Raw genomic sequence first — 17,021 nt, 5'->3', positions numbered from 1 at the left:
AGCTTGAGGGTACATACTGTAATATATTAAAGGGACAGTGCATTAGAGAGCATGCATATTTAGTACACATGTATGTGAAGGTAATAGGGGAGGAAACGTACCACCACTGGCGTACTCCATAACAAGGTAGAGGGTCTTCTCTGTCTCAATCACTTCAAAGAGCTGAACTGTAGGTATGAGAGGAGAAAGATTTAGATAAGTTTAACATTGAGTTGAAATCACACTTGCCATTGAAGTTGCTGCAACATCAACCCACCATTACAATAATCTACTGTGGCTGTATAATGGTACAGTGATCGCATCAGATGGCAATACCATGCTACTTTGATATATACCATGATACTGATTAACTGCCATATTCATGTACCATGGTATTTTGCAACTTCAAAGAATACCATGGGTATTACAATGATACATGGGCAAAAAAAAAAAAAAAAGCATGGTATTATGTGCATTGAGCAAAAGGGAATAAGTACAGATTGATGTTCAATTGGTCAAAGGAATAGTTTTACCAGAAATAGGGCTGGGATACTGCTACAAAAATGTTTTTCAGCCTATTGGATATTTGATATATATCTCCATGATTTTGAATTTCCTCTGAAATGGCTCAAAAGTAATTCCAATTTAAATAATCCAAAAATCCATTGTAGCCAAGTAGTTTTAATATTTTAAAGGCATTGAATAAAAATCTATATAAAATAATGAAGGCATGTTTCCCACAGGGAGAATGAGATCTTATCATTTTTATTGATATGCACTTTTATATTATATTTTATATACAATGATATAGCAGCTTAATAAAAAGCATTATTTACCTTTATTTTTAATACAAAAATTCTGTTAATGAACAAGGTGTGCAAAAATTATTTTTCACTTAATTTTCAGAACCCAGCTGAATATTGCATACTACGAAATTATTACTGTGGGACCCAGTCAATTTTAATATTATAATATAATACTGAATTATCGTTATTATTTTGAGGATTACATTTTCTTTTTTTTAGATAAAAAAGTATTTATAAAAATGTCCTAATTACTTCGCCTTCACCTGGAGCTTTTATTTTGACACTGAAAGTGCTGTGTGTATTTGACGGTTTACAACGTTCCACATCTGGTGAAACGCCGTCATCTCCTTCATTCTCTTAAACTTTGCTGCCTTTGTAGATTTGTATAATAACTTGTAGTGGTTACTAGAGTTTGGAATTGTATGAATGCTTGAACATGCAGTACTTTTCTTTGACAATACATGTGAACCGCTCTAAAAGCACTAAAAACATGAGTGTGTGAACAGAATAGTGCGTCATCCGTTTATTCTGAAGCGCGCACCATGTTTATCTGTCTTTAATTGTAGCCTTTTGCAGTTTTATAATCACATATGACCATTTTGTCATTTTGATGTTATTTTGATTAATTGTGCAGCCCCGAAGGATCATTAAATGAGTCTGCTAATGCGCTCTTCATGACACTTAATGCCCAAATAAAAAGCACATAATAATCGTAGCGATATTCACGATAATGCTTAATTTTATATAGTCAGCAAAATCATTGCGGTTATATCTTGAATATTCTATATATCCTACCCAGAAATTCTAATTATTTTATCATTTACTGATGATCCAGCATCTCATTTGCTGTTGCCAAACATGGTGCTATATTTTATTGTGCGCAATGCAGATATGGCAAAGGGGAAGATTTTCATTGAATAACAATTTAAATTCTGGCCTGTTCCTTACACAAAGCTATCATATGGCTTATCAAAACAACTTTTTCTGGTGCTTTTTGGGGGGTTTCTTTTGTCATTTTTCGAGCTCAACAGCCTCTGTCTCCATTCATTTTAACTGTGGGTGAATGAGCACTCAGTACACTCTGACAAACATCTCCATTTGTGATCCATGTAAGAACAAAATTCATACAGTACAGTTTTAGAACAAAATGAGAGTAAGTAAACTATTCCTTTGAAATGAATATGGCCACAGTTTTTGTTCGACAGAGTAATATTGAGGATGAATTCTAATGGAAAGATCGTTCGTCCTCTGAGAGATCATTGCATCAGAGATGTCACATACTCTAAAAAAAAAAAAAACAACTGATAATCTAAACTGACTGACTAAACTTTAGAGGTGCTCAATGCATTTTGAGAGTAATGTTTAGTTCAGTTTGAAGGGTGAAATGGAGAATGCTCTGACAATGTATATAGAGTTCTCATCTTGTTTTCGTAAACTACTGCAAAAATGTACTCTACACAGCACCTACAACACTCACCTATGTTTGGATGGTTGAGGCCCTTCATGATCCGCACCTCTCGAAAGAGCTGAGGAGAGAGAAAGAGAAAGAATTTACTTAGCTATGCACATTACTGATTCACCTTAAATTGAAATGCTTGTATAAGTGTAATATATATTTTACATGTAAATGAAATAAAAACAAACGACACAGAAATACAGTTTTGGAGGCATCATTCACTTTGACAAGTATGATCAGTTATCTTTAGTGATAAAGGTACCCATGATGGCTTCTCTGTCAGAAATGCTTACATGAATTATACCAATAATATATCAGGAGCATAGAATGGATGTGCCTGCAGAGACTGATGGATATTCATCAATTGTGCAAATCTATAAATACCATTTACACTGAAGCCCATGATAAATCTTTGCCAGTACACTGCCCAGTACCCACACACTCATTGTGACACAAGTCATAATGCTGTCTGCTCTGAGAACAGTGTGTCCTTTTTAACAGCAGTTAAATTGAATGGAAGACAGATCAAGACAAAAAAGACCTCTGTTGTAACCCTTTAAGCTTGGATGGGAGAATAAAATCTAATTGTCAAAATATTAACTACTATTGTCATGACCAACACAAAGTAGGTATTGTTTGAAAGCTTAGAAGCTCTACTTTATAATGCATGTAGGCATTATGATCGAAACTGAACAAGCCCTTTGAAATTTGAAGTCAAATCAGAAGTGTTCCGTTTTGATAATTTATTAATAATTTTGCACTGTACATACTATTGTAATTGGTAAAAAAAAATCTAATTGATCAAATAGCAATGTATCATATGGCTTTGGAAAGCTCTCAAAGAGTCTTAGAATACATCCAGCCTGTTTGTTTTACTTACAGACAAAAATATAGTGAGTAATAGCTAAGTATACTGTATGCCTTTGAAAATTATGTTGGTGTTGCTTGTATGCCGTGTTTTTTGCTTATAACTTCACGAAAAATAAAGAGAACAGAAAATATCATTTAGAGGAGGTGATTATCTTTCAAATGAGCCCACATACAAGGTAATCGGATGCAGAGATCATTAGATAATCCACACAAAGCACAATGTTACATATGGCCACCAGGAGATTGCATCATGTAATAATGGTAAATGGTCTGTACTTATATAGCACCTTTTTTTAACCTTAGCAGTTCTACAAAGCACTTTACACTGTGTCTCATTCACCCATTCACACACACACTCACACACCAATGACAGCAGAGCTGCTCTGCAAGGCGCTAGCCTGCCATTGGGAGCAACTTGGGGTTCAGTGTTTTGCCCAAGGACACTTCGGCATGTGGAGTCATGTGGGCCAGGAATCGAACCACTAACCCTAACTCTACCGCCTGAGCCACAGCTGCCAATGATGCAGACTCTTTGAGTCAAAAGGCACTCCTTCTGTGAAATCTCATTAATAAAATCATGTCTGCATGCTATGCATTCCTTTAGACATTGTTGTGTTTGGATGTGTAATTAATTTTTTATTTTATTTTTTTTTGGTGTGTGTACCATTATTATGTTTATTTGTTTGGAGAGGCTTTTTGACACTATGATAAATTATATTTGTACTGCTATAACTTTTGATTGCTTTGTCGTACCAAAACAAACTTTTTCTCAGATACAGTTGACATGATAGGGAACAAAACAAAAGCAGCCACATTATATACATCAGAGATAAACTCAGCAAAAAAGAAACATCCCTTTTTCAGGACACTGTATTTTAAAGATAATTTTGTAAAAATCCAAATAACTTTACAGATCTGTATTGTAAAAGATTTAAACAATGTTTTCCATGCTTGTTCAATGAACCATAAACAATTAATGAGCATGCACCTGTGGAACGGTCGTTAAGACACTAACAGCTTACAGACGGTAGGCAATTAAGGTCACAGTTATAAAGGACACTACGAGACCTTTCTACTGACTCCATATGAAAGATGCCCAGGGACCCTGCTCATCTGCGTGAATGTGCTTTAGCCATGCTGCATGGAAGCATGAGGCCTGCAGATGTGGCCAGGGCAATAAATTGCAATGTCCATACTGTGAGACGCATAAGACAGCGCTACAGGGATATAGGAAAGACAGCTGATCGTCCTCACAGTGGCAGACCACATGTAATAACACCTGCACAGGATCGGTACATCCGAATATCACACCTGCGGGACAGGTACAGGATGGCAACAACAACTGCCCGAGTTACACCAGGAACGCACAATCCCTCCATCAGTGCTCAGACTGTCCGCAATAGGCTGAGAGAGGCTGGACTGAGGGCTTGTAGGCCTGTTGTAAGGTAGATCCTTACCAGACATCACCAACAACAACATCGCCTATGGACACAAACCCACCTTCGCTGGACCAGACAGGACTGGCAAAAAGTGCTCTTCACTGATGAGTCGTGGTTTTGTCTCACCGGGGGTGATGGTCGGACTCACGTTTATCGTCGAAGGAATGAGCATTACACCGAGACCTGTACTCTGGAGCGGGATTGATTTGGAGGTGGAGAGTCCGTCATGGTCTGGGGTGGTGTGTCACAGCATCATCGGATTGAGCTTGTTGTCACTGCAGGCAATCTCAGTGCTGTGCGTTACAGGGAAGACATCCTTCTCCCTCATGTGGTACCCTTCCTTCAGGCTCATCCTGACATGACACTCCAGCATGACAATGCCACCAGCCATACTGCTCGTTCTGTGTGTGATTTCCTGCAAGACAGGAATGTCAGTGTTCTGCCATGGCCAGCGAAGAGCCCGGATCCCAATCCTATTGAGCATGTCTGGGACCTGTTGGATCGGAGGGTGAGGGCTAGGGCCATTCCCCTCAGAAATGTCCATGAACTTGCAAGTGCCTTGGTGGAAGAGTGGGGTAACATCTCACAGCAAGAACTGGCAAATCTGGTGCAGTCCATGAGGAGGAGATGCACTGCAGTACTTAATGCAGCTGGTGGTCACACCAGATACTGACTGTTACTTTTGTTCCCCCTTTGTTCAGGGACACATTATTCCATTTCTGTTAGTCATATGTCTGTGAAACTTGTTCAGTTTATGTCTTAGTTGTTGAATCTTTTTATGTTCATACAAATATTTACACATGTTAAGTTTGCTGAAAATAAAAGCAGTTGAAATTGAGAGGACGTTTCTTTTTTTTTTTGCTGAGTTTCTATAATGTCAAATCAGAAAAATAAGGAAAAAATAAACTTTTTGGCAAAATTGTTTTGTGTGATTTTTCAGCAGTTTCTTAGGCTGAGAGTCTCAGAATGTATCATACTCTATATCATTAAAAAAAACTGACAGTCAAAGAGAGATGTGGGGAACCAAGAAAAAGTGAGAGCATGACTGAAAGAGTGAACAACAAAGACTGCGAGCATACTTGTGAGAAACAGAAAGAGAGTGAAGAAAGAGAGAGTAACAAAAAGGGAGAGAGTGAAAATGTATTACAAGTGGAATGTGCTGTTTGAAAGAGTACACGGAATCTTTAGTGCTAATTTTTCCGAAACGCAGTCAGTCACCCTGGAAAAAAGACCAAAAAAAAGACCAAAAAAAAAAAAAACCCTGCAAAAATAATTTTCTGAATAAGTATTTTGTCTTGTTTTCCAGTAAAAATATCCTCCTTAATACATGTAAAATCTTTAAACAAGACAAATTTACGTAAGAAGAAAATTGTGTAGAAAATAAAACTTGTTTTCAGTGAATATATCTTGAATTAAGTTTATTTTTCTTCGTTTTTTTCCTTGTTTTAAAGGAATAGTTCACCCAGATATGAAAATTCTGTCGTAACTTACTCAAGTTCGTGCTGTTCCAAACCCATATCACTTTTTCTTATGAAGAAAACAAAAGGAGATGTTACAGTCCTTCTTTTCAAAACACTGGCAGTGGATAGTGCCTCACTTTAAAAAAGGATTATAAAAGTAGTCAGTGCGACTCCACATCATATTCCAAGCCTTCTGAAGCCATACAATAGGTGTTGGTGAGAAACAACTCGAAATTTAAGTAGTTTTCCAGTTAAAATCTTGACATTCATGATATTCTTGAGCGTTATGAGAGAAACGCATATACAGTGGCATGCGTGTTCATGCTAGAACTTGCACTGTTAAGATAAATTATGACATCATTTTACATTTTGTGTGAACATTTCCTCTACAGTGAGAGTGAGAGGCAAAAGTCCATGTTTTGATTTCCCCTGTTTTCTTTTTTGTTTTTTTTTTCTCTGGCAGTCTGTGTGTCAGTTAGTTTCCATTTACAATTCACTTTCATTTCAGGAGCCTGTTCAGCCTCACTTTCCCAACCCTGGGCCAAATTCAGGGGTTGACAAATAGCACCACAACATAAAGCTCTAGCAACTGAGATGGACTCAAGGTGAAGTTTACTTTTGAGCACAGTATAAAGCACAATGCTTATAAACACAATGATTAAATAAATCTCTCCATCGCAGAGCATGAGAATGAGGAAGTGCTTTTTGCTGAGCTCATTATCAAAACGTTTGCACTTCTATCTCTCCTGCAAGGCCATTTTTTCACGTGTGTGTCACTAAACATGTAGAACATGTGACAGACGACCCTATACAGCTTCACATTTGGCTGCTTTAAATAGCAGAGGAATTTTAGTGAAGTTTGCTTCACTGTTTGCACATTGATGTCCTGAGGATTTTTTTCTTTCTCCATACACATACATCTTCCTTTGAGCATAATTTGTTCTGACAAAACTGGTACTAAAGCAGGTTTGCCCTTTATTTACATCAGACACACGCCAGATAGCTGATAATGAGCGATTTGCCATTGCAAGTATTTTGACAAAAAACAAGGGCCTCTTTAGGAAAGTTAAGGAGATATGAGATCTCAACATTGTGTCGAAAGCAAGTAAGACTAGTTTTTAGATGCTGCAGCACTAAATATTTAACTTTAAGGCTTGCCAGAGTGTAATGGACAGATTTTATGATTTATTTAACTGTTGGTTGACTGCTGAATTACTGTTTGATAAATTATATGCAAATAGGTTGTTCTTATAGAAATTATGAAACAGTATCACATACTTTTCCATTTTCCAGAAAAAAAATCTAAGTGGTGCTTCCTTGTGCAAAACTTATGCTAAGGTTTTGTGGGTGGTTGCTAGGGCATTGCTATGCAGTTGCTAAGGCATTCAAAATGGTTTAGCATGTTACTATGTTGCTATGATGTTTCGGCTGGTTGCTAGGTTAAAAATGTTGAGTTTGAGTTTCTAATATCGATTGTTAAAATCCCAAGATCAATCTTTTACTTTTACTTCAAAGTTTTGGTTTTGTTGATTATTCTGTGTTCAAGAAATATAACTGTACAGTTTGGGCCCTGTTGTTAATTTTTAAAAGTTACATACAATGTTTCTGTATCATTTACAGCATTAGCTTCTTTCAGCAACATAACTGAAATATTCATATATACACTACTGGTCAAAAGTTTTGAAACACTTGACTGAAATGTTTCTCATGATCTTAAAAATCTTTTGATCTGAAGGCGTATGCTTAAATGTTTGAAATTAGTTTTGTAGACAAAAATATAATTGTGCCACCATATTAATTTATTTCATTATAAAGCTAAAATGTAATAAAAAAAATAAATAAAAAGTTTTTGAAATTGATGACTCGGACCAAATAATAAAGAAAAGCTGCCAATAGGTGCCCAACATAGATTGGAACTCCTTTAATACTGTTTAAAAAGCATCCCAGGGTGATACCTCAAGAAGTTGGTTGAGAAAATGTCAAGAGTACATGTCTGCAAATTCTAGGCAAAGTGTGACTACTCTGAAGATGCTAAAATATAACACAGTTTTGATTTATTTTGGATTTTGTTTATTCACAACATAATTCCCATAGTTCCATTTATGTTATTCCATAGTTGTGATGACATTAATATTATTCTAAAATATGAAGAAAAAAAATTATAATAAAGAATGAGTAAGTGTTTCAAAACTTTTGACCGGTAGTGTACATCAGAATCGAATGAAATCGTATTGAAATTAGAAATAAGAGCTTGTGAATCTGAATGAATTTTGGGAAGTCTGTAATGACACCCAGCCCTACCCCAAAGTCTCTATGACATTCTAGTCCCAAGATATGGCTTGGGTTTCACCTTCAATTTAAGTCTTTGTGATATTTTCACCCATGTTCACCCGCAAGGCTAAAATTGTAGGTCTGATCACTTAGAAAAATAATAACACACCTCAAACCTTACATTTGAGAAACAATAATAGTGATGCTTGTCTTAGCATACACCACTAATAAAAAGAAAATGGTTTGAGTTAAACTGTGTCATCAAAAGATGAGGTAGGATTTTGAATCAAACATTTCCAAGGCAAAGAATAGTACACTTGACTACAAATAATGTTTTTAAGCACAGTTCTGGTGGGACACACCAACCGTAGGCATCTGTTTGAGCTCACTAATCTGTTTGTTTTATGCATGTATAGTTGGCACACACAAACACAGATGCTCACAAATGTGAATTTAACTGATAGAGGCAGACAGGTTACATAATGACCCCGCCAATGTGAAATACTCTGAGCCAGCAGCACAGTCACTGTACAGACAGAGAGAAAATCGAACCCACTCTCTAATCCATTATTGTACAGAGATTGAGCACAAAACAGAAACACATTAAAACATTTGTTATAACACTACTTTATACACTGCCTGGCCAAAAAAAAGGTTGCAGTTTGGATTTAAATAGGCAGATACTTAAGAGCCGATGATGGGATCATTATTGCAGTGATTAATATGTTTCAGCAGGCAACAATTCTTTTAACTCTAACTAATGCAGTAAGTAGCTTCTCATTTCTCAAACAACCATGTCGGAAGACGTATCCCGTGGTCGTGGAAAAGAAGTTACTGTGTTTCAGAAGGGGCAAATTATTGGCCTGCATCAAGCAAGAAAACAACTAAGGAGATTGCTGAAATCACTGAAATTGGGTTAAGAACTGTCCAACACATTATTAAAACCTGGAAGGATAGAGGTGAACCGTCAGCTTCGTGGAAGAAAAAAAATCTTGAATGATCGTGATCAGAGATCACTAAAACGCTTGGTGAAGTGACATCGTAAAAAATCAACAGTAGAACTCACGGCTGTGTTTAAAAGTGAAATTAAGAGCATTTCCACATGCACAATGCGATGAGAACTTACAGGATTGGGACTAAACAGCTGTGTGGCCACAAGAAAGCCACTTGTTAGTGAAGCTAATTGGAAAAAACGACTTCAAAATGCTAGGGAGAATAAAGATTGGACTGTGGAGCAATGGAAATAGGTAATGTGGTCTGATGAGTCCAGATTTACCCTATTCCAAAGCAATGGGCACGTCAGGGTAAGAAGGGAAGCTCAAGAAGTGATGCACCAGTCATGCATAGTGCCCACTGTACAAGCCTCTGGAGGCAGTGTTATGATCTGGGGTTGCTTCAGTTGGTCAGGTCTAGGCTCAGCAATGTTATGCAGCAATAAAATGAAGTCAGCTGACTACATGAATGTACTGAATGAACAGGTTATCCCATCAATGGATTTTTTCTTCCCTGACGGCAAGGGAATATTCCAGGACGACAATCCCATTCATCGGGCTCAAATTGTGAAAGAGTGGTTCAGGGAGCATGAGGAATCATTTTCTTAACCCCATTGAAAGTCTTTGGGATGTGCTGGAGAAGACTTTACGGAGTGGTTCGACTCTCCCATCATCAATACAACATCTCGGCCAAAAATTAATGCAACTCGGAAATAAATGTTGTGACGTTGCATAAGGTTGTCGAAACAATGCCACAACGAATGCGCACCGTAATCAAAGCTAGAGGAGGTCCAATGAATTATTAGATTATGCAACTTTTTTTTGGCCAGGCAGTGTATATGGGTTCTTTGTAGAGAATGTTTATGATTTTTTTATGACAGATACAGTACTGATTATATATTATATATACAGAAGTGTCCTTTACCTGGTATGTATAACTGATTTATATTCATTGTTTTATTTCTGCATTTATACACAATAACTCAAATGTATCACAATATACATTCCATATACACTTGTATAAGCCTCTTCACTTACAGTAATTAATACAACTTAGAACGTAAAAAGTCTTTTAACCCTTATATTGTGTTCCGGTCAAAACTGACCAATGAACTTTTTTTTTTCTTTCTGAAAACTGTAGTTTATTTCATCAAGTTTGTTCACATAAAACATTTTTAAATAATTTTCATAAAATGTTATTGTTTTTCTGTATGAACTCCAATATGGCTCTATTTTCACAAGTGCATTAAATATTCAACTTATTCCATGAACCAGCTGATCTGTGCAAGTGACCTTTTCCTTTCAATCTGCAATGTGGAAATGTATTACTTTTGCTTTTGTAAACAGTTACACAAAATGACACTAAATGATCACATGACAGGGGTATCCTGAGACAACATCAAACCTCACCTTACACACACACACACACACACACACACAAACACACAAAAAAACACACACAAACACACACACATGCCCATTGAGACTGGCTCTAATTGAATTGCAGAGACAAGCACATCAGCTGTTCACCTGAGCCATGAAGATTATCATCAGATAATCCAGTCCCTCCTTTCCTCATGAATCTCTGTTCCTCTCACACAGGACTTCCTGGTTCATTTCCCAGGCTTTCGCCTCACGTCACCATTGCTATGGTGACCTGGTATTAGGGCAAGGATTTATCTCACCCCCTCAGTCAGGCAGCGCTGTGCCGCTCCCTCAGAACCTGATGGAAAACCTGCCTCTGCCCGCTCAGCTCTCACACTCACTCTTTAGGCTGCATTACTGCTGAGAGGCTCTCCATTTTTATGGTCTTTCCTATTTCTACTGTCGATCCCCCTCCATTCTCAACTTTCAGGCTCTATTACAGAAATAGCACCCAAAAATTAATATTCTGTAATTATTACCTCCCCTTAATGTCTTTCCAAACCTGTAAGATGTTAACTCATGACTGCACATTTTGTAAATCTCCCTTAGCTGACAAACCCAGTTTAATGAGCTGATGATTTGAATCAGGTGTGTTAAATAAGGGCGACATCCAAAATATGCAGTGCTGTGGGTCCCCAGGGACAGAGTTGAAGACCTCTGCTCTATAGCAAATGCCATTCTTTTCCAAGGCACACAAAAGTGATTTCTTTTTTTAAAGTCATTACACAGCTCTTTTCTAACAATGACATTTCATAGTCACCATTTCATCTGTCAAGCTCCAAAAAGAAACCACACTACAGACCAAAATTAGTTATATAATTTATTCACTAATCTTCCCCTCCACTGAAGCTCAGGTCTTTAAATTATGCCAATTGATGCCAAAACGGCATTGGTACTCGCATGTATAGTAACAGAACACGATTTTTTGAGGTGTGTACGTGAATTTGGGATAGACGAGCTTCAGTGGAGGGGAATATTATCAGTTAATAACGGCTTAAATTTCAGTCCGTTTCCTCATGCAAGCCAATCATATGACCCATGAAAACTTGGAATACAGCAAATAAGCTGTTAATTGTGTTTTTGTTTTTGGAGCTTGAATTGTTTCTTAGAAACTGTCACTGAATTTTTGTTAGGCGAGTAAATAATGACAGAATCGTCATTTTTTAGTGAACTATTCCTTTAATCAATCTCTAAATTGCACTCATTCCTCCTGTTGTTATTTTTCTTGTTCCTTTAGCAAGAGGGATTTGCTTACAAAGCAGCTTATAAAGCTCTCTTTCCCTCCCTGTTTCCCTCTGGCTGGTATTGTGGGTGAATGAGGTCCATGAAGGTGGTACTGGACGCAGACATTTGCCGAGCCCAGAGCGACGTGTTTGTGCAGGACCTCCTCACCTTGACACCACTGCAGACCTCCCACCAGTCCCTTGTGTTGGAAGCCTGCTCAAGTAGTGTATATATACACTTATAGCAACCACGAGGCAGTTAACCCAACGGTTAACCCAACGTGACTCTACCCACCCTAGCAACCGGCCAATTGTTTGCTTAGGAAGCCTGACTGGAGTCACTCACCATGCCCTGGATTCGGACTTGTGACTCCAGGTGTGGTAGTCAGCGTCTTTACTTGCTGAGCAACCCAGGCCCATGGAACTACTTTCTTACGCAAAGAATCAGAAATTACCATTGCTGTTCAAAACAAATGATGCTTCCAAGCCTCTTAAAAACAACACTTTAGAACTACTAGAGAGAGAGAGAGAGAGAGAGAGCATGTGCGATCCCCTGTTGATGATGCTGTAGTCTGTTAGTCAGTTTTCTGAAGATAATGTCATTTTGGTGAAATTCGTCCAATTTTCATCCAAGAGTTTGTGTAATTAATCAGTCTGTTGTGACTCTCGGCTGTGATGAGCCTTAATGGTGAAGCTGTTAGTTTAAAGCCATTTAAAGTAATTTCCTAGCTTTAGTAGTGTAGTAGTAATGCGAGCGATCATGGAGTGCTGTTGAATGTAAACACTGACTGATGCTGACTTACTTCACGTCACCAACTGGCTCATATTACGCACAAAAATGGTCTTTTACCACCACCTGCTTGCTAAAATATGTAATGTCACAAAAATAAATGTAAAGAGACAGACAGCTCTTAACACATCTGCACTGCTCTTACACTTTAATTTAGAATGGCACGAAACACAAGCGGAGTGATACAAACAGTTAAGCATCCGAGTGCTGATGGTGTGAGACCATCAGTGCTTATGGAATGTCTCTCATCCAATCAGATTCGAGGACCGGAACAAACTGTTGTATATAGTTATATAATGTAGGATTTGGGACCAATAAGATTTCATTGCGGGTAAAGCTACCCAATGGAACCTCAACCAAGTGACCAACACAATGTTCTGTCGCTTGTTGCTTGCACACGACAGGTTAGGACAAAAAATTTAAATGGAGGAAATAGCTTTTATCGATTGTCACATCATGCGACGCTTTACACTGGGGGAATCCTTTAAAATTAGGAGTATTTCTGAAGATCACTGAAACATCTAAGAACCGCCTTTCTCTCTTATCAGACTCATCAGTCACACTTCAGCCTATCGTGTCTGTCCATATGCCACTGGGAATAGAATAATTTTTCATCTACATCTAGATCTGTCCAGACCTTCCTCTTTCCACACCATTTCAAACTGCTCCATGAAGAGGGGGTGAATTATGCAAATCCGAGGCTTGACATTTTTGCATGTCTGAGCAAGAGAACAAAACACACCCACGCAACACTTCTGACATCAAATAATAGCTATGACAACCAATATTAGCATGTGAATTATCCTCTGCCACCAAATATTGTTACATAATTCTGCAATTAAAGGCATAGTTCACCCAAAAATGAAAATTCTGTCATCATTTATGTACCCTCTCTCTCGTGTTGTTTCAAACCCGTAAGACTTCTTTTTTCTTTCATGGAACACAAAAGATGTTATGCAAAAATTAGCTTTAGTCACCATTTAATTTTCTTTCATACAGTGAAAGTGAATGGTGACTGAGGCTTTCATTCTGGCAAACATCTTCTTTTGTCTTCCAAGAAAGAAAGAAGGTCATACAGGTTTGGAACAACTTAAGGGTAAGTAAATGATGACAGAATTATAATTTTTTTGGGTGAACCTTCCCTTCAAACATTAATGATATACAGAGATAATGCACAGTGGTTAATTGAATCTCCCATCCAGATCAGACCACTCAGTGTCTTTCAGGTGGATCAAGTTGTGGGAGGGGTGTACAAGAAGCTTAAACAACTGCCACATTATTTTAAAGTCTATCCAATCCGACACTGGCAGAATCCAAGAGGATATGAAATGAGATTCCCCCCACACTAAAAATCTGCAAGTCTCAGAAGAATCATGTCAGTCATACTGACTATTGCTACAATAATTTCACAGCTGTGTCTCCACGAAAGTAATCCCTGTCTACATCCTCTCGTAATTCTGTTCCCAAAGGGACGGTTCTTTCAGGATGACTGTCAGTGAGCTAATAGCATCCTCATATGACCAGAGCAGCCAGTCCCTCTCTGTATGAAATCCCATTCTCACCTAAAGTAGTCTAACACTCAGTCAATACCACACACACACACACACACGTTGGTGCAGCTATCATTATGAGGACTCTCCATAGACATAATGATTTTTATACTCTACAAAATATAGATTCTATCCCCTAAACCTAACCCTCACAAAAAAACTTTCTGCATTTTTACATTTTCAATAAAACATAGTTTAGTATGTTTTTTAAGCAATTTAAATTATGGGGACAGTAGAAATGTCCTCATAAACCACATTTATAGCATAATACCCTTGTAATTACCAGTTTGTAACCTAAAAAAGTCCTCGTAAACCACTTAAACCTGCCCACACACACACACACACACGTGCGCATGGGCAGCCAGCTGAGCCCTGAAAGAATGTACATTTCAGATGTGAAAACAAAACACTCAAACAATTGAGAAACTTGACAAATAAAAAAAATGTTAGTTATTTATTTGGTGTGGGTCATTCACATGTCTGAATGATGTTTCCAAAGAATGCACTGCAAATAAAACTGTGGAATTTCAAAGTGCTTCTATCGCTCCCAGGCACTGGCCTATGCCCACGCTATTTTCCTGCCATTGATTGGTATCCTAGTGAGAGAGAGAGCAAGAGAGAGATAGAGAGGGCTGGAACACCACTGAGAGCAAAGCAGATGGTCTCATCAGGGCACTTCAACAGTTCAGGTCAAATCTGCCACTGGGGCGCGAACATCAGGATGAGTGCACCAAAGAGAAAACCTTTAGCTTACTAGAGGTGGTGGAGAAAAAGCGATATTTCAAAGTATTGCGATATCTTATAAAAACAAAATTACTGCATCAATATTCTAACGCCAACAATTGATATTTTTAGGTAAATGTTTTGCATAATTAATCTACCATTTGGGGAAAAAAAAGAGACTGACCACCACTCTGACCAAGCCTGTGAGAAGACAAAACGTATAAAAGTTCGTTCACACTATGCACTCCATTCACTTCCAATCAAATGCATCCGAATGCAAAAGACCATAAACGCAAGCGAAATTTTTTGCATTTCCATGCACATGAAAGTTCAAGTCAGGCAAAGATGTGTGACTAATAGAAAATCGAAATGTCACACACTGACTCTTGGCTCAATACAAAAAAATACATATTTCAAAGCTACATGTTTTTAATTGTTGCAGTAAACTGAATATATGATATATTTAAAAAAATGGTATACTATTATTTGTGATATATTATTTATTAAAACCAGAAGCCACTGAGCGTGACATCATATCCTGTCCTTGCTGTGTCCGAAATAATTTTCAATGCTCTAAGCCTATAGAGTGACTGCGACTTAACATTCGGTCAACGAACTCTCAGTTATTTCAATTAAACCAAAATATAGGGCCCTGTGATTTCCACGATGTGAAAACATGAACAGAATCGCATAATCAAAAAACATTATTAACTAGAAATGTCACGGAATCTGACATATTTGGGATAAAATGAATGTATTAAATAATCAAATTAAAATCGTGATTTGTCCTAGTGAGATGATTAAACCACGAAAGGCTGATATTTAATTAGTTAATTAAATATACAGTCTGAATGTGCTATGCACATGATCAGGGAATGTGTGAAGCCGGCCGCTGATGCACTAAGAACACCTCATCATAAGCATACGCATCACGTGCGCTCTGTGCTTGTAATAGATTACAGACAGCAGAGTGCGCATTAACCTTGAAGAATGCAGCACATGCAGACTATATATTTATAAAATTTTATTGCAGCCTTTTGCAGTTTAATTAGCTCATTAAGCCATATAGTGAACTGCTTTTCCGGAGGTGTGAAGCTGTCGTCAAAAACATACAAACTCAAATAGCTTCATTCAGATTTTTGTCAAAATAAAACCTCAGTTTAATTAGATTGGTGAAATTGAAGAAATTACAACAGAAATATGCTACTAATGTACTGTATAGTAAAATTTAATATTCAATATTGTAATAAATAATAATATATATTAATAATAATCACATTATACTGTATTTAAGCAATATCTCACAAGCAAGAGTACTGTTGTACTGAATAAAATTTTCATCAATGCTTTAATACTGTGATGCTCTGATGTGTTGTATTTGACAAAAGAAAGAAATTATTCTAATTTTGTGTTTTGGATCGAACTGTGAGGATCTGTATAGAAGCACTTTATTTGATTAAAAAAAATAATGTATGTAATGGTATTTTGAAAAACAATTGTTCTGATTTTTACTTTACTAAAATTAAATTAAATCATTACATTTGACATTTTTTATGATCAAATTTAATTAAACCTTAAAGCATGGGATTCAGAAAAAAATAAATGTAAGAAATGTAATTTGGGGAAAAAAATAAAATAAATTATAGGGCCCTAAAAAGACAAACTACACAAAAAAATAAAAAAAATAAAAATAATAATGCTAAAATACAAACAGATACTCCATACAGCTGGGTTTTTTGTGTAATAACAAACATGCTGGAGCTACGGTACGCTATTCCCTCAGGTTCTTTGTATTCTGTATATTTGTATATTCTGTTTTTTGTATACTGATGTGCCTATGCTCTACACTACTTCTATGGCTACAACTAAATTAAGTAGAAAGTTCAGTGCTTGGTGTGCAAAGCATTGAAGTGCAATGACGATGAATGAGAAAAAAGTTAGTAAAATGTTGCAATATATCACAGTTTTGAATCACAAAACACTAAACATGAAGAATCGCAATATTATCATTTTGCAAACCCAAATAACAATATAATA

The 17,021-nt window shown here is 37.1% G+C and overlaps 1 protein-coding gene across 5 annotated transcripts in view; it reads right to left on the bottom strand.

The window, feature by feature from the left end:
- Positions 1-17,021, bottom strand: part of LOC127422498 (MAP/microtubule affinity-regulating kinase 4-like) — a 58,735-nt gene that overhangs the window by 20,252 nt on the left and 21,462 nt on the right. For all 5 annotated transcript variants that reach the window (XM_051666065.1, XM_051666066.1, XM_051666067.1 and 2 more), the window contains 2 exons: positions 2,263-2,311; positions 102-167 (listed from right to left, as the gene is read on the bottom strand). In XM_051666065.1, the coding sequence (XP_051522025.1) occupies positions 102-167; positions 2,263-2,311 (115 nt within the window). The remainder of the gene's footprint in view (positions 1-101; positions 168-2,262; positions 2,312-17,021) is intronic.

This window comes from Myxocyprinus asiaticus, chromosome 31 (genome assembly GCF_019703515.2).
Source record: "Myxocyprinus asiaticus isolate MX2 ecotype Aquarium Trade chromosome 31, UBuf_Myxa_2, whole genome shotgun sequence".
Taxonomy (NCBI): domain Eukaryota; kingdom Metazoa; phylum Chordata; class Actinopteri; order Cypriniformes; family Catostomidae; genus Myxocyprinus; species Myxocyprinus asiaticus.
The sequence above is the reverse complement of the archived record's forward strand: the minus strand, read 5'-3'. Positions and strand labels throughout refer to the sequence as shown.